This window comes from Anolis carolinensis, chromosome 3 (genome assembly GCF_035594765.1).
Source record: "Anolis carolinensis isolate JA03-04 chromosome 3, rAnoCar3.1.pri, whole genome shotgun sequence".
NCBI lineage: Eukaryota > Metazoa > Chordata > Lepidosauria > Squamata > Dactyloidae > Anolis > Anolis carolinensis.
Window position 1 is genome coordinate 208,694,266 of NC_085843.1, and position 25,786 is coordinate 208,720,051.

At 37.2% G+C, this 25,786-nt stretch overlaps 1 protein-coding gene across 2 annotated transcripts in view; it reads right to left on the minus strand.

Annotated features, from left to right (window-relative positions):
- tnks2 (tankyrase 2) overlaps positions 1 to 25,786 on the minus strand; it is a 41,780-nt gene that overhangs the window by 8,998 nt on the left and 6,996 nt on the right. Inside the window, exons 2-19 of one of the 2 annotated variants that reach the window (XM_003223790.4) lie at positions 22,642 to 22,866; positions 21,017 to 21,112; positions 20,219 to 20,255; positions 19,057 to 19,132; positions 17,358 to 17,452; positions 16,260 to 16,326; positions 15,609 to 15,795; positions 14,756 to 14,877; positions 13,602 to 13,693; positions 13,154 to 13,232; positions 12,635 to 12,806; positions 11,941 to 12,020; positions 11,653 to 11,798; positions 10,962 to 11,127; positions 10,510 to 10,729; positions 9,827 to 9,936; positions 2,440 to 2,628; positions 892 to 1,141 (exon numbers count right to left, since the gene is read on the minus strand). In XM_003223790.4, coding sequence (XP_003223838.1) covers positions 892 to 1,141; positions 2,440 to 2,628; positions 9,827 to 9,936; positions 10,510 to 10,729; positions 10,962 to 11,127; positions 11,653 to 11,798; positions 11,941 to 12,020; positions 12,635 to 12,806; positions 13,154 to 13,232; positions 13,602 to 13,693; positions 14,756 to 14,877; positions 15,609 to 15,795; positions 16,260 to 16,326; positions 17,358 to 17,452; positions 19,057 to 19,132; positions 20,219 to 20,255; positions 21,017 to 21,112; positions 22,642 to 22,866 — 2,409 coding nt within the window. The remainder of the gene's footprint in view (positions 1 to 891; positions 1,142 to 2,439; positions 2,629 to 9,826; positions 9,937 to 10,509; positions 10,730 to 10,961; positions 11,128 to 11,652; positions 11,799 to 11,940; positions 12,021 to 12,634; positions 12,807 to 13,153; positions 13,233 to 13,601; positions 13,694 to 14,755; positions 14,878 to 15,608; positions 15,796 to 16,259; positions 16,327 to 17,357; positions 17,453 to 19,056; positions 19,133 to 20,218; positions 20,256 to 21,016; positions 21,113 to 22,641; positions 22,867 to 25,786) is intronic. The other variant, XM_008115318.3, reaches the window with a different exon arrangement.

Here is a 25,786-nt window from a genome sequence, read left to right on the forward strand (position 1 = left end):
TAGAAACAATTACAGTAGATTCTTGCTTATCCAACCTTCACTTATCAAACGTTCTGTATTATCCAACACAGTCTGCCTTTTAGTAGTCAATGTTTTTGTAGTCAATGTTTTCAATACATTGCAATGTTTTGGTGCTAAATTCATAAATTCAATAATTACTACATAACGTTACTGTGTACTAAACTGCTTTTTCTGTCAATTTGTTGTAAAACATGATGTTTTGCTGCTTAATGTGTAAAATCATGACGTAATTTGATGTTTAATAGGCTTTTCCTTAATCCCTCCTTATTATCCAACATTTTCGCTTATCCAACATTCTACCGGCCCGTTTATGTTGGAGAGGTGAAACTCTACTGTACAAGTGTATTCTCCAGGGTGCTCTGTGAGAAAACCTTCAGTAAATCTAAATACACATGAGATACACATTCAGATTGTTGTCAATAAGTTATATTGAAATAGTTGCACACATATCAAATGTGATGGGATTATAAACTGCAGAAATCATTTTTGGATATATCTGTTAATCTAGGATCCAAATTCAACACACATATATATCAATAAATGATTTCCAGGTGAATATTACAAGCATCACTTCTATATCTATGGTATACCATATTAAATCTGTCACAGACAAACTCTGGATCAAAACCTGTAACATTGTAGTTTTTGATGTTATAGTCTTCAGGTTAAATCCAATTGCTCTACCAAATTAAAATAAGGCCCATTACCCTAAATCCTCAATTACAACACTCATTAAGTCCTATCAATTCTGTGGACCTATTCCAGCTAATATTAGCAAAAGGTTTTTGTTCTTAGGTTGGTGAAAAATGTATACAAATACCTCAATTTGTTATCTGACTAAGTCAACCCAAAAGAAGAAGCAAATCTTACCTTCTTTTTTCTCCAAACCAGCAGCCCCTTCAGCACCATTTGCACTAACAACTGAGAGTTCAGAAAAGCTACCAGATAAATTATCAAGGCTACTGGCAGCTGACAAATTAGAAGGGCTGGATGGAATGGATGAAAGTGAATCAGCTGAAGACCCTGTATTTTGAGACACATTGATAACCTGAGGCTTGTAACAAGATGGCAAGGCAGAAAGTGGCATGGCAGCTGTCAATAATGCACTAACATCATCTGCCTGAAAATAAAAAAAAAACACATTATTAAGACATTAACAATGCATTCAAATGAGTTATATGTTCTTTATACATGAACACAAGCAATAATTCTAAACAAATTATCTAAAAAAAAGTAAAATTTAAATGATCTAAGATTTAACTATTTAAGCTTAGTTTCAAATCAATTACCACTTTGATTCAGAGGTTACTTGTTCATGGCAATTCCAATAAAAAGTGAGTACAAAGAGCTTCAAGTTTTGGCTTTGAGTGTGTTGGAGGTCCTAGTTAAAATGTCTAGCCTGTTACAACCTTCTAGGCAAATCCTCACTGGCAGCACAACCAACTTCATGAACTTGTTGCAGTGGTAAAATGACAAGATTTGTTTTAAGTTTTGCAAATACTTCAGTAAAAGATGCAATCCTATATTCACTTATCTGAGACTAAGTAGCATGGAACTTAATGGGAATTAGTGCTGAATAGATAGGTATAAAATTGCACAGTGATAAAATCAGTTCACAGGGAATATGTAAACATTTGATGCAGCACTAAGAAGTCCTATCTCAGAATTTTTGGATCTTGCCATAATTTAAATTTAGGGTAAACACCATTTTGAAAAATATATAGAGTGTGGCAGCAAATACACAGATTCTTCTGTATAAATACAGGAACCTCTTGTACCCCTGTCGTTATATTCTTTTTAAGGTACAAGAAATCTTTTAAATTTACTAAAAAACTGGAACAACACAATGAAAATCCGTATTTTATTGTCTTAAGATACCAAATGCTCTACACTTTAATTTTAAAATATTTTAGAATTTTAATTTGGTTTCTTTGTTATGTTATGTTTAGGCAGATTCAAAAATAAATTCAGGCCAGTAACATGTGTTTTTGATTTAACAATCTACTTTTGGAATTCCAGAAAAACAACACACAGATGACATGTTACAAGTCTGTAGTGGACCTAAGTGATTGCCTGCATGAGATTTTTGGGGGTAACAAACTGTGCAGGTCAAGTTTAAATTAACAGTATTTTTAGGGAAGAAATATAAAATAGTATAGAAGATACTATATGTAAAACCAACAAGCAATAACACAGAGTTGCTACCTATTCCTTTTTGAGCAGTGTTGTTCAAAGAGCTACACCCAAGCTAAATTCCTTTTGCCTGTCATTTGTAGTATTTGAGGAAATATTGACTTTGCTTTAGTGTACAGTCGACTGCATCAGCGATCTGTTTTCAGATGTACAAGTTTGGATATCCTGGTGAGAAACCAGGAGCTGAATCTTAACACAAACGTCTCAAAAAATCCCATCACTTACGGTGACTAGGTCTAATGGCGTTTGTCCTTCCTGGTTTTTCAGAGTAGGATCAGCTCCATGTGCTAATACTAAGGCACAAAGCTGTGTCCTTCCTTTCTGGGCTGCTTCATGCAAAGGTGTGAAAGCCCATTTGTCTGTAGCATTCACACACGCATGATACTTTATAAGCAAAGCTGCTACATCTACATGCTGGAAGATAAAATACATTTATGTAGTGCAACCCTCAGGAAAAAAGACCTTCCTGTAACTTGTCTCTGGAATATCTATGAAATGTATGTGAAAAAACAAATCCCATCAAAGCAAAGAGGGCATTTCAGCACATTATTCAGAGCATATCCAGTATTCATAACTAGATGTTATTACTGTATTTCACCAAATTTAAGGTGCCATCAAATGTATGGCGCACCTCGTTTCTGAAGCTTCAATTTTAGGAAGAACACATTTCTTAGAATATTTTTAGAATTTCCTCTGCATGCACAGTATCTTTTTTTTTTTGGGGGGGGGGGTTCAATGCAGTTTTGTAGTGCAATCTCTCCTGTGGAGTGTGGTGGAAGTGTGAAGAAACTTGGAAGTCATCTCATCTGCATTAGTCTGTTTTATTTATGGGCCTGTTAGGGAAGCAATGGAAGCAGAAAGTGGAACTTAGCAAAAAATACTGGTAAAGAGCTGTCTGGCTGAGGCCAAAATGGTGGCAGATAACAGAACCATTTGGGGCTGGGGAACTTCCTTTTCCTTTCTCTAAAATAGCAGACCTTCCCCAAAAACCCCAAAAAGGCAATTCGAAGGTGCCATCAAATGTAAGGCATACCTCATTTTAAGCCCCTTAAATGGGAAAGGATGTGCCTTAAGAGTCAATGAAATATGGTATTCTCATTAAACATGACTATGGCTGGAAGCTGTGTTATGTGAGGAAGTAGATTCACATAAGCCATCTCAGAGTAAACCATAAGTACTCATGAGGTGGAGATATCCTTTTTGTATCTTACAACTTTAATTTTTCATAGTTACACTTTCATCCCCATGGGATTACAAAACACAGGAAACATTGTAATCTTTTATCAAGTAAAATGGAGACGTCGTTTTTACCGGGGGGGGGGGGGATGCTACTTTCTCATAAATAAATCAGGGTAAACAGCCTCATATTTTTTTAACAAGTGAATCTACATTCCTTTAAATACACAAAATGTCATGAGCCATAAAGTGATAACCAGAGAGCCAGAGATTTTCAAGCAACCTCCAAAATGTATATATGTAAACAAATGCCATCTGACCAAAGCTAATAATGTGTATGGAAATATTCAGAGAAAGAATAGTAATTGAAGAAAATAAGCTCCTCAGAAGTGGATGTTTGCAATACTAGCAGGTCTAGCATCACATTAAAAAAACACTAGAAGGCTCTATTCTTGTCAAAGATTAGTTCTGTTATTTGATGTGTTTTATTATGTTGTTATTGTATTTGCCTGGGCTCGACCCCATGTAAGCTGCCCTGAGTCCCCTTGGGGAGATGGAGGCGGGGTATAAAAATAAAGTAGTAGTAGTTGTTGTGGCGCAGACGGGAGAGCAAGCCAGTGCAATTAACTGCAATGGATCACTGACCAGGAGGTCATAAGTTCGAGGCCCGCTCGGAGCTATGTTGTTGTTTGTCTTTGTCCTATGTTAAAAGGCATTGAATGTTTGCCTAATATGTGTAATGTGATCCGCCCTGAGTCCCCTTCGGGGTGAGAAGGGCGGAATATAAATGCTGTAAATAAATAAATAAATAAATATTATTATTATTAGCAAACCATTATGATTTCTGGGTAGTGGTGGATCCAGAATAAGTCAGTCCTATTTCAGCACCTCTGAAATCTATGGACAATTACGGTAAATGATTTCAATTAGACTGAAGCATGACTTTGTATGATTACAACTCTAAAACATGCTTATTTCTATCTGGTGTCAAAAAAGGAGGGGTTTCAAGAATCAAGGATCATTGTAAGGCTAGCAATACAGAACTAACATGAAGTTGTATGCTTAAAAATCACCTTCCATCAAATTCCGTACAGGCAATACTCGAGTAACATTCGACTTACAAACGACTCATAGTTAAGAATGGGGTGATACAGTAGGAAGTGAGAGAAATCTACCACTAGGAAGGGAATTTCACTCCTGAAAGTGTTATCATGGGGGAAAGGAGTATCAACTGAATAAAGCTTTATCATCAATTCTTGTTTGCACTACAAGCCAAATTACTCAAAATCCAATTGTCACAGGGCCAGAAAGTGTGATGTAATTTTCTGAACAGAGGCACATATAGCAAAACAAATCACACAGGGATAGATTTCCCTAGGCTATTCAAAACTTTTAAAAATGGCTGAATTACACTTAAACTGTACCTGTTCTGACTTACATATGTATTCAACTTAAGAACAAACCTACAGGACCTATTTTGTTCGTAACCTGGGGACCGCCGGTACCAGTTTACACAAATCATCTATCAATTTCAGCAAGGTTCACAAAATGCTGCATCAGATAATTATCAAAGCTTTTCTTTCTCAGCTGGCTATCTTCAGCTGTTGTGTTTAAAATATAGACTAGAGTGGAAGGATAGAGTTTGTGCAAGAACATTAAATGGACATGGGTATAGAATGCTTCTAAACCCCATATGCCATCCTTTACCAATATTTATATTAGAACTTTTAAGCAGTTTACTCAATGCCACGGCTAATTTACAAGACTACAAAAGCATACTGTGGGGAACTACAGTAGAGTCTCACTTATCCAAGCTAAACGGGCTGGCAGAACCTTGGATAAGCGAATATCTGGGATAATAAGGAGGGATTAAGGAAAAGCCTATTAAACATCAAATTAGGTAATGATTTTTCAAATTAAGCACCAAAACTTCATGTTATACAACAAATTTGACAGACAAAGTAGTTTAATACACAGTAATGTTATGTTGTAATTACTGTATTTATGAATTTAGCACCAAAATATCACGATATATTGAAAACATTGACAACAAAAATGGCTTGGATTATCCAGAGGCTTGGATAAGCGAGGCTTGGATAAGTGAGACTCTACTGTACCTTGGTAGTTCCAGAAAAACATACAGAAGGTATCACATTATCTGTTCTATTGGCTATCATATGGCTGATATCCTGACTTCTCTGACAAAGCTTCATGGCAGTATAGAAAACTTTTCACTCCATTTCTTAAACTAAGAACAACCTTATGAAGCAGACCAGATTGAAAGATAGTGAAAATTATTCAGTCAGCTTCATGGCATGTAAATCTCTCCATTTCAGATTAAAAAACACTTTGATCACAGTAGTACTTTGTAACTTCCAGAGTCATATTCTATTCACAAAACCTTGACCTGTTTGGCAAATGAAATGTATCCAATTATATTAACACAGCAAGCCAAGTTAAAAAAAAAAACACAGAATTGCCTTATGATACAGATCAGGAGGTGCACCTATGCTGTATAATTAATGTAACTTGACACTTTAACTGTCATGGTTGAATACTATGGCACCCTGAGAGCTATACATTTACAAGGTCTTTAGCCATCTCTGCGAAAGAGTGGTAGTGATTCACCAAAATACAAATCCCAGCATTCCACAGTATTAAGCCATGATAGTTGAAGTGGTGTCAAACTGCATTAATTCTACAGCTAAGAAATAATATTAATGCAATTCAACTCTTAAAGAAGAGGGAAGAATAAAATCCATATCCTCAGAAGTTCGCATTCTAAAGCTCTGTCTATAGGAGAGCCTTCAACTGCGCCCATACACCTTGTTTATTCTAAGAACTGGCAAAGCCATACAGCATCAATCAGGGATAGAGAGATCGGAATAAACAAACCTTCTCTAATATATCAGTCATTACGTTTAATAAAATTTGGGCTGCACAAATAATTAAATAATCTAATCTATTCTGCGTGTATTTTGTTTTGTTTCTAAAGCTATTCGGTTAATCTATATATATAAAAATGTAATGTTCATTTTATTTTGGAGTAAACAACATAGCCACTGAACCAAATCACACCAAATTTGGCCACAATAGACATAGTCATCCAAAATATGTTTTTCAATAAAAAAACAAGAAAACTAAAGTCCTAATTAGAGGAAGAAGAAGAACTTTCCCCCCCCATTGCTGCCAGTTAGAAGGGTAAGCTCCGCCCACTTTGTCTCCTAGCAACCCACTCAGACATTTAATGGCGCCCAGGACCTCTTCAATCAGGCTTTTTCCACATTGCCTATAAAATATAGATTATCTGATTTGAACTGGATTATACGGCAGTGTAGACTCAAGGCCCACCACACGCCTATTTAAGCCTGAATGCCAAGGCAGGATAATCTGCTTTGAACTGGATTATCTTAAATCCACACTGCCATATAATCCAGTTCAGTGTGGATGTTATACAGTTGTGTAGAAGGGGCTTCATATAATCCTGTTCTAAGCAGATAATATAAGATTATAAATATAATATGTAATAATTACTGTGGTATAATAATACAGAACAATATAATACTCTCTAAATTCGGACAGTAAATCAAGAACAACACTCAGAAGACAGGGGAATTCCAGACAGGAAACAATCAGGGCCAGGTAACACCTCCCAACAAAGGATTCCCTCAGGCAGGAAGCAGCCAGGCTTTGAAGCTGTAAGGCCATTAAATACTAATCAAGGTAACTCGTTGCAGCATTCATACTTGCTGCACTGAGACTATTCATTGCTATTAGACCTGGCCAAACAAGAATTCCACAAGGTAGAAAGCGGCCAGGCTTGCAAGCAGCAAGGCTATTCAGTGCTGTTCAACCTGGCCAACCAAGATTTCCCCTAGATAGAAAACCCTCAGGTTTTGAAGCCACGAAGCTACTCCGTCCCATTCAACCTGCCCAAAGAAGGATATTCCTATATAGAAAGCAGCCAGGCTTTGAAGCTGCGAGGCTATTCAGTGCAATTCCAATTGGCCACAGCAATGCGTGGCATGGCTCAGCTAGTTATTTTTAAAATAACATGTGACAGTTGACTTAGAATTGTTTCTAATTTCAGTGCCTCTATTCTATATTTTACTAGCGAGCCATGTTGGTGAACACTTAGATCCGGCAGGTTTGATTTTGCTTAGATTTTGGAATCTAAAGCACCACAGACACCCCTTACGGTGGGTTTCGACCACATACTATCTTATATACCCGGACATAGGTGCGCCTACACTTAGAATTAACGCAGTTTGACACCACTTTAACTCTCTTGGCCCAGTGCTATGGAATAATGGGATTTGTAGTTTAGTGAAGTACCAGCACTCTTTGGCAGAGAAGGCTAAAAAGCTTGTAAAACTGCAGCTCCCAGGATTCCATAACATTGAAGCATGGCAGTTAAAGTGGTGTCAAACCTCATTAATTCTACGGTATAGATCAAACATGGGCAAACTTTGGCCCTTTGGGTGTTTTGGACTTTAACTCCCACCATTCTTGGCCTCAGGCCCCTACCTTTCCCCCCTCAGCCGCTTAAGCGGCTGAGGGGGGAAAGGAAAGGGCCTCAGGCCAGGAATGGTGGAAGTTGAAGTCCAAAACACCCAGAGAGCTAAAGTCTGCCCGTACCCAGTATAAATGCATTTGTGGTTTTGGTGCTTGTGCTTTTTCTTTCTGGTTATACAGGTATGCTGACTTTTATAACTTTTTACTGATGTTATGTTTTATTAATGCGACATTTGTTTTATTGTCGATCTCTGTTTTATTGTTTTATTGCTGCTATTGTATTGTTGTCGGGCATGGCCCCATGTAAGCCGCTCCGAGTCCCTCCGGGGAGATGGGGCGGGATATAAAAATAAAGTTGTTATTATTATTATATTATTCAATCGCCCTTACCTGAAATGCGTGGTACCAGAGGAATTTCATATTTTAGGATATTTACATATACATAATGAAAGATCTTGGTGACGGGACCCAAACTTAAACATAGAAATAATTTATATTTCGTATGGACCTTTCCACACAAAGAAACTTTATATACAACTAGCTTTGCCCAGCCACGTGTTGCTGTGGCTTATGCTTTCAGAGTGTTGCTCTTATTTACTGTCCTGATTTTAGAGATTATATTGTTCTGTATTATTATTAATCGCTTTGAATGCGATTTCCTGGGGGTTGGACTGGATGGCCCATGAGGTCTCTTCCAACTCTACTATTCTATGATTCTATATCACAGTAATTATTACATATTATATTTATAATCTTATATTATCTGCTTAGAACTGGATTATATGAGGCCCCTTCTTCACAGCTGTATAAAATGCACACTGAAGTGGATTATATGGCAGTGTGGAGTCCAGATAATCTAGTGCAAAGCAGATAATATAAGATTATAAATGGGTTATATAGCTGTGTTGAAGGGCCTTGAGTCTACACTGCCATATAATCCAGTGCAAATTAGATAATCTGTGGAACAGGCCGAGGCCTAAGTCTGCCTGTCCCCTGGGCTGAGTTGGTTGCTAGGAGACCAAGTGGGCAGAGATTAGTCCTCTAACTGGCAGCAATTGGATAAAAGCAATTATTGCTCTCCCTCTAATTAGGATTTTATTTTTCTTTTATTTTTGTTGTATCAACCTAGAGGCATGGATGATGGGTTGTGTTGTCAAATTTTGAGGTTGGGGGGCCTGTAGTTTTGTTGGTCGCCGTGATGCCATCATTCATTTATATATATAGATGGGGTAAAAACAAAAAAGAAAAAAGAGAGCAAGAGAACAGGAGATGATGAAACAGATTATCTGACAAATTATAAAACAGATAGACATATCAATAGCTGACTATACTCTGAAGGAAAAAATAAAACCAGTAATTGAACAAAACTTTGAAAAGTGTCTGAAGAAAGTGGAACTCATCTATTACATCATCAGCTGGTATAGTACCATTTTTTAAATTAAAAGAACCTATTTAGGTTATCTTGCTCCCCACCTTACTTGGTCCATGTCCAGGGAGAGTGGGAGTAAGATTCATATGTGTGGGGAAAAGTGAAAGGACAATCTTGTGGTCAAATAAACACGGCCTCTTTTGGGTCAATCATTCACTTCCTACAGTATCCAGAGAAATGCTACAAAGCACAGGGTATTTCTACTTTAATCCTGGGATCCAATAACAAGGTTTGAGATCTATGTTTCCATTCTATAAACACATATGCATACACGCATATGAAAGAAACAGGAGACATAAATACACTTTTAAAATGAATCACTGTCTTAGGTATTTTTCATCTCTGTGTTGTTCTATATCTGTTATAAAATTGTTACTCAAAAAGGTAACTATTATTATACAATGAATTCTTGGGCAAAGAAGAACTAACAAAGATTATACTAAGCTGATATACGGTTTCAGAAGTTCTACAGTTCAAAATACTTTTACTTACTCCATAGGATGCTGCATTGTGCAGAGGAATAAGACCCCCTTTGTCCTGTGCGTTTACATCAGCTCCATGCTGTAACAGGTATTCAGCAACCTCTAAATTATTGTATCCAGCTAGCAAAGTGTAAAACAAGAATAACATTTTAATGGATTATGAGATGGTGTCTAAAAGGCAAATTTTTTTTTTACTATAAATGCTACTTCTACTTGTTCTGAACCATAAACAACTGACTTTTTGGGAATTTTTTTTTTGGAAGTGCAGAACATACAGTTATAGCCAGCCAAAACTACTTTTCAGATTAGAGCATAGCACACGGACATAGTATACGGAAAACTCCAAGATCAACCCTTTGCCCCTCCAAGTTCAGAGTATGTAGAACTGGGAAAGACTTCTGTCCACGACCTTGAGAAATTGCAGCTGCTTAAAGTAGTACTATTAGGTTAAGATAGACAAACTGCCTGATTCAATGTCAAACAGTTTCATATAAATACATGTGTATACATCAGAGTGTATAAATCTGAAATATAAAGGCAACTACACCTGTACCATCCCTGTTAACTGCAATTTTGATAACACTTTACCAACTGTTTTATAACAATTTAACAAGAACGTAATATTTCAGAATATTCAGAAGTTCTAGTGCAGGCAAACTCTGCAAAAATTGTGACCTCTAAAGAAATACCAACCTGCTAAATGTAATGGTGTGGAGTGCCGACCTTGTGTATCACGGCAATTTACATTATCAGGAGAACAGAGTTTCTTCACCCGAGCCAAGCAGCCCTTCTTTGATGCATCTAGCAAAGCTGCATCTCCTCTAAGGAGATCCTGAATATCTGTATCACCATCTTTAACAAGGTCTAGTGGGGTGTTCCCATCTCTGTTTTTCTTTGTGGGGTCAGCCCCATGCTGTGTAAACCAGATGGCAAAAAAGGTACATAAGTTTTAATTTTTCAAAAAAAGACAAAGCAAAAACACACCTGCAATTGTACTACTATCACCCTGCTGATGGTTTCTGTTCCTATTCCTAAATACTTGATATATACCAATTCTAAACATTTAACATACATCTTAAAACCTATCAGGGATAAATAAGAAAATTATTACACTGACAAATGTTTCAGGTTTCCATGCAACTTACTTGTAGGAGGAGTTTACAAATCTCATATTTTCCCTTTGCAGCAGCTTCATGTAAAGGGGTGAACTTCCATAAATCAGCTACATTGACAACTGCACCATGTTTAACAAGTAATTCAGCCACTTCATAATGTCCATAAGAACATGCATTGTGCAAAGGAACAAGGCCTCTGAAAATATTAAGGAAACATCCCACAGTTTAAGATACAATTGGTGTCTGTATCATTCTGTCACCAGGAAATCTGAATACTTTCAACTTCCTCAAAATATTTTATGGCTAACCAAGTCACAAAGAATGAAACAAAGCTTTTAAAATGTCTAAGGAAATATTTAGTGGATAAAGAACAAGTATGTTGATGGGTGGAACATTTTCATCATCAATATTCTTCCCATTATACTGGACTCTACTGACATTAGTGATTGAACACATAGTTCTCAAGATCAACACAGTAATTATGAAGACATTCATAAATCATATTATGCAATTTTGGGAACTGGTATTAAACCAATGTAATAGAAGACATTTAGGGCTGTTATAAAGCACAGCAAACAAAAATGAGATTCTTCATTTCCCCCTTGTGTCTGCTTCCAGTTCATGAATTAGAGTGGGTTTGTACAATTACATAAAACTATATGCTTTGTCAAAAATATACAGTCAATTCTAGTGAAAAGTGAAACTACAATAGAATACTTACCCCTTGTCTTTTGCGTGAACATCAGCTCCATGCTGCAGAAGATACTCAACTACAGATACTCTATTGTATCCAGCTGCAAAGTGAAGTGGTGTGGATTGACGCCCTTCTATATCTCGGCAATTCACACTCTGTACTGTGCATAACTTCTGTGAAAAGTAACAGACAAGAAACACATTTAAGGCGTTTCAACTGGTGGACTGTTTCCTCAGAGCTGATTCTTCTTTGGCATCTCCCATTGTGCATATGTATGCATAAAAGATTCATAAGAGATCACAGTTTTGGTCTTACTTTTACTGTGTCCATATCTCCTGCTTTGGCAGCTTCCAACAACTGTCGGTCTGCTTCCGAATTGCCTAAAGGAACACCTTCTACAAAAGAAATAAAAAATATAGGTATGTAAAACATTTGTATACTAACACAAACAATTAAGAGTAAGTGGGTTTTAGCAGTATTCTTAGAGCTAGAAAACTATGAGTTTGGGCTCTCTATAAGATGTGGATATCCTGAATAGATGTTGTTTCCACACTAACTAGATGTATCATCTGTACAGCAATTGGAAATGAAAAAAGACTGTCTGACTTATACAATGCCAGTTACTTCTATAACTAGTAGATGGGATAAACAAATGACAAAACAGGCCATTATGCTCGTTGCCCCTTAAACTGGAAGGGGAATGTCAATGCTTCTTCTACCACTGTAAAAATTAAGTGAGGCTAAACATCTGTTTATGCTTAAGAAATGAGGTTATAAATTAACTGAATATGGTAACATTTTTAAAGTTTTCTAGAACTTTCTTCTAGAGGCTTTAAAGATGGACGATTCCTCACTAAACTTCCAGCTCTCTGATCTTACACACTTTTAAACCTGTAAACATCTATTCCCTTTTTGTTTCAATTATGATGTTCTTTCACCATGCTGAGGTAGCCAGTATAAGAGCAAAGGCCAAAAATGTATAATAATAAAAAAAACTTCTCAGTATTACCTTGTAATAGCTGCTGGATGCTTTCATTTCCCATCTGTGAGGCTGTGAAACCTTGCAGTGACACAATTGATGGATCACAGCCAGAGCTCAACAACAGCCGGCATGTCTGTAGATGGCCACAGTGTGCTGCTCTATGGAGAGATGTCTGGCCAAGATTATCCAAAGCGTTGACCTGGAAATTATAAGAAAACTTTAAGAACACCTTTCCCCTCCAAAAAGGACTCTAGAACATAGTATATCTTTTTTCTTTAGAAGAATCTGTACCTATGATGTTAAGTTTCCATAATTTCCATTTTGAAATTTTTATAACTATTTTTTTTATTCAAAGAAACAAATCTATAATCAAAGAAAGACATATAAAGACAGATTTTGCAAAACAAAAGGTCCATATACAACAGATATTTGCATGTCTGATTCTGATGCCCACAAAACCCCACAGAATAATTGACAAGTTTTTGTGTTATTTAATTTTCATTACACACTTCAGCATGTCTAATTATACAAAAAGTAAATCCATACCTTTGCTTCATGTTTCACAACTACTTCTATAACATCATTATGACCTTTTTCTGAGGCAACATGGAGAGGTGTCAGGAAGCTTTATAAAAAAACAAGACAAAAAGTGATTACAGTTGCTATGCTATTTTTGTAGACGGAATGGTCAAAATCCAATGTGGCCAGTTGGCATTCACTAGCCTCATGGAACTTTACGATGTTTACAGGCAGAGCAATAGAGCCCTAACTTTCCTATACAGAAATGAAGTTCTTTCACTAAAGTATTTTGTAACTTTTAAAGTTTAACTCTGCTCCTGTAATCAATGACGTTCATTCGCTATGCTCAAGATTAGAAGCTTCTGAGCTGCTAAAACTGCTGCTGTTGCTAATTTACATTTTTAGTGCTTTTTCCTTTCTGAACCTCTGACGATTTTTGAGGATTGACAGGTAAAAATGTGAAATGAAAACTCACTCTTTTGTCTTCTCATTGATATTGGCTCCTTTTCGTAGAAGTAGCTCACAGACTTGTTTTCTTTTTTGATATGGTGAGGCAGCAGCACAGTGCTATATTAATAAAGAAAACATGTCATTATTTGTTAAACCTGTGTTGGATGGGGTCACACTCCCTCTGAAAACACAGGTTCGCAGTCTGGATGTTCTTCTGGACTCATCGCTGAGCCTGGAACTCCAGGTCTTGGCGGTGGCTTCGGGAGCATTCACACAATAAAGACTTGTGCGCCAGTGGCGCCCGTACCTTGGGAAATCTGACTTAGCCATGGTGGTCCATGCTCTGGTTACATCCTGCCTGGATTACTACAACGCACTCTACATGGGGCTGCCTTTGAAGATGGCCCGGAAGCTTCAATTAGTACAACGGGCAGCAGCCAGGCTTATAACCGGAGTGGCATACAGGAAGCATAACACTCCTATGTTGTGTCAGCTCCACTGGCTGCCAATACGCTACCGAGCCCAATTCAAAGTGCTGGCCTTGGCCTACAAAGCCCTGAACAGTTTTGGTCCAACTTACCTGTCCAAACGTATCTCCTCCTATGAGCCTATGAGAACTCTAAGATCATCTGGGGAGGCCCTGCTCTCGATCCCACCTGCCTTGCAAGCGTGGTTGGTGGGAACGAGAGACAGGGCCTTCTCAGTGGTGGCTCCTCGGCTGTGGAATTCTCTCCCTAGTGACATCTGGCAGGCCCCATCCCTTTTGGGTTTCAGAAAGAAATTGAAGACCTGGCTGTGTGCGCAAGCGTTTAAAGAATAAGTTCTGCTGGTTTCGACTCGGTCTGGATTAAGGTTTATGTACAAGGTTTTGCAGATGAATGGTTCAAGTACTTTTTTGTGTTTTAAATTTTGTATAGTATATACTGTTATTTTGTTTAACTGCTTTTAACTGCTTTATTGTTTTATTTTATTATACTGTGGTGTATTGGCATCGAATTCTGCCAGATTTGTGAGCCACCCTGAGTCCCCTCGGGTGAGAAGGGCGGGATAGAAATGATGTAAATAAATAAATAAATAATCAGCTTTGCAAAAGTGAAGTAACGCTGGTAAACTACTCTGTTTAATTTAGCAACTACACTAATTTCATTCATAATATAGATAGCAAAAACAAAGCATTACCAAGGCAGTTTCATGAGTCTGAGGATGTTTGAAATTCACAATCTCAAGAGAAAGATGTTTTTTTACTCGCGCTACATCCGATTCTCTTGCAGCTTGTAACAATGAATGTCCCTTGAATTCATCTAAAAAAGAACACAAGTTTTATATGATCATTATCATGAAATATTTTGGTTCTATTCATTTTGGTAGACACCTTTCCAACAAGTATACACACAATTTTCTATTAGCATGTATATTTCCAAAACTATACAGTATATACAGGAGACAGGTTGTTTTCAGAAAGATAGTTCATCCCCTTTGTTAGCTAGTTTTCTTCATTAATGTTTGAAGAGAATGTTATGGCTTAAATATTTTAATTATGTCCAGAGTGTTTTTTAGAATGTTGTGTTTTACTCTATTTTACTATTACAGACAGTCCTCAAATAACAAACATCTAACTTACAAACTACTCATAGTTACAAATTGAGCTGATACAACAGGAAGTAGAGAAATCTACCCTTCAGAAAGAGTTATCATGAGGAAAAGGGGTCTCCCACTGAAGCTTTTTCACAATTCCTTGTTTCCACATCCAGCCAAAATTTTCAAAATCCAATGATCACAGGGACAAAAACTGAGGTGAAAACTTCTGAACAGGGGTATAGACAGCAAAACAAACACTATAAGGGTGTTAACCCATAGGCTATCCAAAGCTAGCTAGCTAGCTATAGTTACACTTTCCAGCTCACCAAAGCACTTTTAATTGTGTTCTCATTTGTTTGTATGTATTAATTGTATTTTTTGTAAAAAAAATTACTATTATTACTTTCCTTCTATTAGCAAAAGTGAAATGTAATAAAATATTCTCTGTACTCACACGCCAGCCGTTCTTTTAATTGAGGTGTTGGGGCCAAATCAATTGTACTTTTGTTATGGCAGTTCAATAATGTGGGATCAGCACCATAGCTCAGCAAGAGAGAACATACTTCCACTCTATTCTTAGAAGCTGCTTCATGCAGAGGAGTGAATTGCCACAGATCCATTGCATTTACACAGGCTCCATGCTAGGAGAGGAAAGAAAATCACATATTATTCCTTCCTAGATAATACTACAGATTGCTGTGGCAAAAGAATGTTCCACTTAAGGGTGTGATTGAAACTCTCAGCTAAGTACACATTAGAAAGCACTCCACTCTTTTTCTAGAAAAACACACAATTGTATGTCAAAAAACAGATATTGAACTCAAAATAACAGAGGGATGTATCTAGACTTGGATTTCTACATCTAAGACCAGTATTTTGGAAATAATATCATTTTAAATCATGCACAATCAGTTTTCTAAACTAGATAGTACATTTACACCCAGTTTGCAAATAAAAAATCTAGCTGAGTAGCAAGTGTGTATTTCCAGCATTTATACCCTGCCCTTCTCACCCGAGGGGACTCGGGTAATTGTCAAATGCCTCCAAAAATAGTTAAGCAGAAAATGAAATAAATCACAACAGAGTACACATTCAAGAGACTAACCTTTACTAAAAGTTCAGTTACTTCATAATGACCATAGGAGCAAGCATTGTGAAGAGGTACCAGATCACTGAAAAAGAACAACAAATCTTAGAACCTAAGTTCATGCAAGAAATCCAAACATGATCAAGGCCCATCTCTTATTAGTATCAAACAGAAATACAAAATTGCCATCTGACAACACATCCAGAAAACTAGAAACTTCAGCAAAAACAAAATCTTCATTTGGCATATAACTAGATATGCTTTTATTTCAGATGTGAAGGTCGGCTACAACACTAAAGCCCTACCAAAGTGAATAAATAATCCTATTACTTACTTCTTAACCTGGGGAGCTTTAATCGGGGTTAATCTGATTAAGAACCAAATAGCTGACACTGAATACAATTTGGAACATGATAAAAATTAACTACGTGCTGCTGATCAGTTTGTTAATGAAGATGGTATACTGCATACCACATATACTCATGTACAAGTAGGCTTCATGCATAAGTCAAGGGCCTCTTTGATACGTCTCATGGATAAGATAAGGGTCATTCCAAAGAGAGGAGAGAAAGCACCCATGCCGTCTGAGGGGGTCAGCCATCCCTGGTCACCATCACTATTTCCCGCCAAGACATTCCAAAAAGTCCAGAAATAGGACTACAGAATAAAGCATAAAGGGGGCTGGTACTTCTTTTAGGTTCTTCTGGGACAGAGTAAGTTTCTGTCTTTTACCACACTACTTAGAGAAAGACAGCTCCTTTTTTTTTTTTTTTTGGTAAGAGTCAAGCTACAGAACTCACACTGACCTGTGAATAAGATGAACCAGATTTTTGGAGTTGATTTTTTAACTAAAATTTCTAGGCTTATACATGAGTATATAGGGTAATTATTTTAAAACCTCTTGACTGAAAAACAAAATACACAAAATGCTGGGAAAAGAATGCAAATAAACACTAGTATGAGTTACAATGCCTTTCTAGTTTAACCGGAAGTTTCATTAGAATATCTGATAAAGAACTTGGCCTATTCTTGGTAGTGCAAACTGAAACATGTCCATTTTTATATAACACACTGATTTTACTTTAACAGAATCCATAAAACACTTCTAGCACTCACCCTTTATCCTTTGCATGTACATCTGCTCCATGCTGCAACAGAAGCTGAACAATCTTAACACGATTATAACCTGCCGCTAAGTGTAGTGGAGTTGACTAGAAATAAAATGATAATTATATATTACATATATTACATATAAGATATAAATGTGAAAAAATCAGAAGGCAATTGCTGTTTTTTAAACGGTTAAAAAAACTTCCTACAAATCTGTCAGTGTTATATGTCAGTATCCACTGGGGTTTGGTTCCAAGATCACCCACAGATACCAAATTCTGCGATTTATATACAAAAGAGGAGTAAAATGAAATCAGAACAGCCCCCTCTATCCTGTCTTTTAGAAAAAAACCTTAAGACATGGTTATGGGACCAAGCATTTGAGCAGTATCTATAGCAGTGCAATAACTTTTAAAGTGATGGACTAATGGACATATCCTGGACTACGATTTTAATTGTTGCTTTAATTAATTTATGTTTGGCTTTAATTGTAATTGTTATTTTTGGAATTGTATGTTGGGCATCAAATTGCTGTTGGTTGTGAGGAGGCCCTGAGTCCCCTTTGGGGTGAGAAGGGCGGGATACAAGTATGGGAAATAAATAAATAAAATTGTATCCCCTATATAAAATGTCACACAATTCAAATAAGTACCAGAGAGTGAGCCTGAGGGTCTGTGAAATGGCGGGAAGCCATAGATACCTACGTCAGCAAAATTAGGGTTTGCTTTGCGGATTTTTTAAAAAAAATCCTAGCTATGGATACAGAACCCATGGATACTGAGTGCCAACCCTACATCATCCATATAATCCTAAATTATAAGACATCATCTGCAGCACGGTTGATTCTATATGGAAGGTTTTTATAAGCAACATGGAAGTTCTAAACTCAACTTGTTTTGGTTCTCTCTTCTCTAGATTGTTTAGTAATTTAACTGACATCAATGTTTCGCCTAAAAAATTCAGTGGGAATTTTCATAGGATCAAAATGGTTGCATGGAGAGCAAGGGAATCAGAAAAAATCACCACACACCCTTCCTTCAGCAGGATCCCTCCATGGAGAAAATAACACTTTCTATTTGCAGTAAGTGAAATCTGAATTTATTTTATTTGCCATAAGTGAAATCTGAATCAACTAAAATATTAAGGAGGCATTTCCCCATTAATTATGAGAGAAATTTGATTAACACACAGAACAAAAAGCATTTATATTGTAATCTTCTCCACACAAACCTCAGCGCAAAGTTACTGCACTCTGCTCTCAAAACACATTCACATTTATATATTTACAAAGATAGTGTAATGCAAAGCTATGTGTAAGAGATATACACACTTTAACAACACAAATGCACATTTCAGTTATTAATACTGCTAGGTAACATGAATGCTTCTTTAAATAATGTAACACAGTTACTGACATAATATAAGCATTAAACAATGCATATCCTTTGCAAAAAAATTCCAGTGATATTTTTGCCATCTGAATGTCAGGAAAACTTTATTTTAAATGAAGTATTCTAAAGTAAACCTACTCCTATTTCTCATAAAAGTAGATTTCTATATCTTATATAATTCCTGAATGAAAATAAAATTCAGACAACAAACCTGAATGAACAAAAATAAACTAACTCAATAACATCAACATTATTTTGATGTGCTTTGAATGTGAACATTCAAGATATGAGTTTTAAAAAATTGCTTAAAATACCTTTCTGCCGTCACTTGCATGACAATTAACATTTAGCGGTGTGAGCAAAGCCATTAATTTTTCTTCATTTCCACTCCTAAAAAGTAATTAACATTTCTGAACAGCTCGCAAGTTTATTCAGTGCATATAATATTGCAAATCAAGCACAGCTACTTAATGCTTAACTATTAAAAATACAAGCCTTAGGCTTGATTTTATTAATGCAATCAACAACGTCTTCTAGTAAAATCATAATTAATTATGAGTTGTCAACCACATACCTAGTTGTAATTTGTGATACAAAGGCTAAAGTTACAATTCTAGATCCATTCACAGAAAGGTGAAGGAAAACTGACTCAGTTGTACATATTTCTCAATAGAAATTTGCTAGATTCCACTGAAAGAACCAAGGACATTGAGCAAATGTTTGTCTACCAGTGGTGAGTGAGGCTTTTAAAATCAGATACCTTCACACACTGGTCTTTTGCACAGAATTAATTTGAAAAGTAACTGTTTTTAATGTTTGGATCGCAACTGCAACAGCCAATAATCCTCATACACAGAAATAACACAAGCCATCTTGAGATTGTATACATCAGTAAAAAAAAGAACGCTACTTACACTGCTTGGAAATCTGCTTTCAATTTTCTACTAATACTTAAGAACTATTTAAAGACATTATTCAACTGTTTCCCATGTATGGAGAAGCTATCAGAGATTCTGTGCTGCTTCCCTCCACCCATCTCTGTGAACTGGTACATATATATTAACCTTGGAAAAATGTGACCAGCAGTAGCTTTTGCCAGCATCTTCTCCAGATACAGAATAGCTGAATAGGGCTATGTCATGCTTTTCATACTGACAGTTCATAGTACATAGAACCAAAATGTCAGCATAAACATTCATTGACAAATGAAATCTGTTATGAAAATGACCCTCAGATGCTTATTTTCTCAGCAATATTGAAAAAAATAAAATTTGCAACACTGTGTCAGGGTCGCAGCAATGGGTTTCAACCATATTAACAGCTTTCTAATCTATAACCACCTGTATCAGAATAAACTCTTTCATTCTTAATATTAACTTGAAAAATTACTTCTCCTTTTTCTTCCCTGAACAATGACACTGAAGAAGGAAAACTTTAATACAGTAATATAAGACTGTTTTGATTGTTACCACCTACCTGGCGCTTTCTAAGAGTTCATCTTTCTTGTATTCACCTGAAAGTTATCAAAGTAAATATTATTTTGTATCTCAAATTCAAATTTATATATTAAAATGTCTATAAATGATAATAAGTTAGTAAATGACCAAGCAATCCAAACTCTGTTTATCAAGCCACTGTGCATTCAGGGAAGGCAAGAAAATTTCTGTCAAAAAAGTAACAGCCAATTATATATACAGTACAATTACAAGTGGTATAGAGGGCAAATGTGAAAATTATTGAAAGTTATTTATTTAATTTCCATGATGCTATAGGTAATGTTTAAAATATTAAAATATTACCTATGACATCATGATAGAATAAACATTCCTATTATGTTTCTTTTGGAATTAAAAGTAGGCAATTTGAACCATTTTATAAAGTATACAAAAGTATGTATGCTTTCGCATACCTAGTGTCTTCATGATTTTGCTTTTCACCAGCATTAAATCAATGCCAACCTGGTCAATGAATTATACTCCCACAATCTAATTTTCACTATTTATCACAAATATGCAAGGACAATTATACTGATTAATACTGGAAGATGAAAGGACATATATAATCCAGAAAAAATAGAATGAAATGGAGGGATTGGATGAATTTATAGATTGATACTTGAGGTTTTCCATATCAGTTCAGATGTAGGTGTAGACTCAGAAAAATATGAAGGTTCTATTTCTTACACACCAGTCATCTTATGTTTATCAGATCTCAAGGGGAAAAAAACAACAGGTGTTAGCCAGAGCAAATTTAAAAACAGAGGATTTCAACTACCTGTAAGTACTGCTTTTGCTGATGGGTCTGCAAGGTCTAGTGCTGTTCTCCCATCTGTATTACGAATGGCTGGATCAGCACCATGTTGCAGCAGCACTAAAAGAATAATAGTTACAATTATGCAGCCTGAAATTTAAGCTTAAGTAAAGATGTAATTAGGAGCCCTGGTGGCAAAGTGTGTTAAAGCACTGAGCTGCTGAACTTGCAGACCAAAAGGTCTCAGGTTCAAACCCCAGAAGCGGCGGGAGCGGCCGCTGCTAGCTCCTGCCAACCTAGCAGTTCAAAAACATGTCAATGTGAGTAGATCAATAGGTACCGCTCCGGTGGGAAGGTAACAGCGCTCCATGCAGTCATGCCAGCCACATGACCTTGGAGGTGTCTATGGACGCCGCGGACTCTTTGGCTTAGAAATGGAGATGAGCACCAACCCCCAGAGTCACACATGACTGGACTTAATGTCAGGGGAAACCTTTACCTTTAAAGATGTAATTGTCTTACTAGGACCTGCCCCCCTCCCCCAAGTAACACAGAAGTGCATCATACCCATCCCTTTGGATTTATCTTCACATTAACCAAAGTACTGAATAATTGAACTTTTCATGTGTTTTAAGGATTTGGTGCAATGGGTTAAAATCTGTTCAGAAGCATGTTTTTAGTGCAGCACAGAACTGAACAAAATATAGTTAAACGTGAATACAAAATTGGCCTTGGAACAGAACCAACCCAGAAGTGATGCTAATGAGCCTGCATACTTTTTCTCTCACAGCTCCCATGTTACCTATTTGGAGCTACAACAAACCTACCCTTACATATGCTCTGTTACTACCAGTTCCTTGGTCCATACCCTCTTTTAAAATCAGAACAGTGGCAAGAATTTAATGAGAGCTTTAAGTAATTTCCTAGCTACAGCCAGGCCCGGTTCTTCATTGAAGCCCCTGAAGCCGCCGCTTCGGGCGCAGTCCTTCCTGGGCGCACTCGAAGCAGCGGCGGCAACCATTGGGTCACTTGACGCGGAAGAAGAAAGTATTTTGTTATCTCACGAGATTTCGTGAGATCTCGTGGAAATCTCGCGAGAATACAAAATAATTGCTTGTTCTGTGGCGAGCGACCCAATGGTCGCTGCCGTCGCCACCCACGGTAAGTTTGGGGTGGGGGGCACAGTTTGGGGTGGGGGGTGCGCGGCCCTAGGTTGGCTTACATCCTGAAAAAAACCAGGGGCTACAGCCCAAGTTTGGAAAAAGAATATGGACATGTTCCATTCTAAGTAATAGATGGTTTGCTGCAAAGCAAATAACTTTGAAGGAAATAGACAGGCACCATTAAAGGATATGAATGATGCTTTTGTCCCTACACAGATTGACTGTATCCTACATCAATTAGATTATTTTTATATTACGAACAACTCTGCCAACTTACAAACAGAAACCATATAATAGTATTATTGTGCAATGCATACATAACCAGAATTTTAAACAACTCGGTCATTCAGGAATAAATAATTACACGTATTTTGAGATATTTTAATCAAGAACAGTGTGCTTTGAGTTTTCACAAGACTTGCATAGCTGCAAGCCATTTGATAATTTTCTGTACAAGTCACTCAATAAAAGATTTGGGATAACTACCTATGCAGACGTCAATTTTTCCCTTAATGGCAGATTCATGAAGAGGAGTATAGTTCCAATTGTCCCGGGAATTAGGATCTGCACCATGGCGCAAGAGAAGATTAACAACTTCCGCATGACCAAACGAGCAGGCATTATGGAGTGGAATGAGTCCTCCGTCATCTCGCGCATGAACATTAGCACCACTCTGAAGCAAATATTCCACAACATCCCTTCGACCAAAACCTGAAACAAATAAGTAGTTTGATAAAATAATTCATTAAAAAGAGAGCTAGAAGAAATCAACAACCAAACTCATGCATTTGTCAGAGCCTACTTTGTAACTAGGTAGGATGCCTGATACTGGGCCAATAAACAAAATAAAAGTCTAATGTGGAATAGGAGGCTTCTTCTACTTCAGAAAAAAGGCCAGAAGGCCATAGGAACACTTCTCTTCCCCATGTACATTTAGAAATAAAAATATAGATGATACTACTGTAGAGAACATTATCATTTCGTTCCATCCAGAGGGGCAATTTGTCCTTCCAGCCACTGCTTCTCCCCCAGCCTCTTGAACCCAACCTGCTACGCTATATCTTTGAATAATGAGTGTACTGAGACATGGGCAGCTGTAAACAGCAAAACCTGAATCATCGTACATTTCATGTTGACTCTTTCTTCATGTCCATAACCTCCCCCCCCCACCCCCAAATGATTCAGCCTTACATTAATAAGGTACTTGTGGATATGTCCTGCAAAATGCATAGTTAGGAGAATCATGTGAAAATGTTTCCCCTGCCCTCACCTCACACCATCAAATGCTCCCTCACACCCCGTCCCCAAAAGAGAAACCTTTCAGACTGGGGAAAGAATACACATGGAGCCAAGTCAGGCAGGGAAGCATGCAGAACAGTTGAAGAACGCTGCTCCAGACTCCACTGCATCCTATTAAAATAGTAAATAGTTCATATATTTCTTACTCATGAATGTCAAACACCTTGGAAGTGTATGCCATTAGCTTGCAAATCATATATATATATATATATATATATATATATATATATATAGAGAGAGAGAGAGAGAGAGAGAGAGAGAGAGAGAGAGAAAGGTTTTCATGAGATATGTTGTGTCCCCATACATTCAGTTATTACAATTTATGTATGTGTCCGTATCTCTTATAAGGGGTTGGTTTAAACTCCAGTTTGCTAGTAAAACTGAATTATCATGTCACCAAATAATGCAACTCTAAACGGTGTGTCATCAACATGCGAAGTTTGGAAAGCTCTAGTCTATAGGCTGCAGATGAGTTGTTCTGAAAAATTTGGCTGAGAGTAAAATTTAGCCAAGGAGCCCCGGTGGCGAAGTGTATTAAAGCACTGAGCTGGAGACCGAAAGGTCCCAGGTTCAAACCCCGGGAGCGGCAGGAGCGGCCGCTGTTAGCTCCAGCTCCTGCCAACCTAGCAGTTCGAAAACATGCCAATGTGAGTAGATCAATAGGTACTGCTCCGGAGGGAAGGTACCGGCGTTCCATGAAGTCATGCCGGTCACATGACCTTGGAGGTGTCTACGGACAACGCCGACTCTTCGGCTTAGAAACCAACCCCCAGAGTCAGACATGACTGGGCTTAACGTCAGGGGAAACCTTTATCTTTTACCTTAAAATTTAGCTATTTGGGTTTATGTAACTGCAAAAGCAACCAACTCTTTGTGAACCTTTTATTGATTTTTTAATAAAGAGACTGAATTATAAATTAGGATCTTTTAAAAGTTATGTTACAGATCTGAAGACAACTGTTTTATTCATGAACTGGACTTGGTGAACAGGTTTAAAAGGTTTATGAAGGAAACTTTGCACAACATGCCTATTCTTTGCCACACACAAAAGGCATATGCATCCAAGTTAGGAATTATTCAGATACTAAAATGTTTGCTTTGGACAACTCCCATAACCCCGCTGCCAGCATTTATTATAAATTGTATATAAAAGTTTATAACAACATATGGATGGTGGCAGTCTATTGCTCAGGAATATAAACAAATGTTATCTTCAAGGCTGTCCTATCTCACAGGAATATAGGAAAAGATAAAGGTTTCCCCTGACATTAAGTCTAGTTATGTCCGAATCCGGGGGTTGGTGCTCATCTCCATTTCTAAGCCGAAGCACCAGCATTGTACAAAGACACCTCCAAGGTCATGTGGCCAGCATGATTGCATGGGGCGCCATTACCTTCCCGCCATTGATCTATTCACATTTGCATGTTTTCGAGCTGCTAGGTTGGCAGAAGCTGGGCCTAACAGTGGGAGCTCACCTTGCTCCCAGATTCGAACCACCAATCTTTCAGTCAGCAAGTTCAGTAGCTGAGAGGTTTAACCCATTGTGCCACAGGGAGCCCTCAGGAATATACTGTTTGCCATAAAAGGCATCCTCACTATTTAAAAGAAGGATATAATCTACAATGCTGGAGCTTTCATGAATCAAGGTTCAATTTTGGAATATGTTGGAGTGAGTGAGGACTCTCTCAATTCAGTCAACACAGCTTGGATTGGCTTTATCAGAGCAGATTATCGCTCATGGAGGATGCACCAAGCACATCTTAAGTACTGCAACTTGATGAAACAAGCAGAAAAAAACAGAGTTTTAAAAAGCTATGCAATTCCATGTTGCAAAAACAGGCTAACTGTTTTTGTGTGGGCAACCATCTCTCTTTCAAATTATTTCCATCTCTCTTTCCAACTGTCTCTCTCTTAAATCAAGTTACTTATCCTAGCATTTAAAACATGCTATATACCTTTAACAGACAGTAACTACAGTGATCTAATACAGTGAATTGCTACACAGCATACCGTAAATAGTTCTTAGAAACTGTTCTGACAAAATTAAGAGTTTGAACAAAAACTTTAAAATTCTGTATTAGATAGCATTTGTTGTTGTTGAGAATGTAATTCTTCAGTAATTTCATACTCAATGGAAGCAACAAGTAATTACATATATATCTTCCATGGGTGAAAAAGTATACAAATACTATTTTTAAAATTACAGGATGAGCATCCCTTCTACATAATTCAAAAATCCAAAATCTGAAATTATTCACATGCATGACTGAGATAGTGACACCTGTGCTTTCTGATTGTTCAAATGTATGCAAACATTGTTTCATGAATAAAA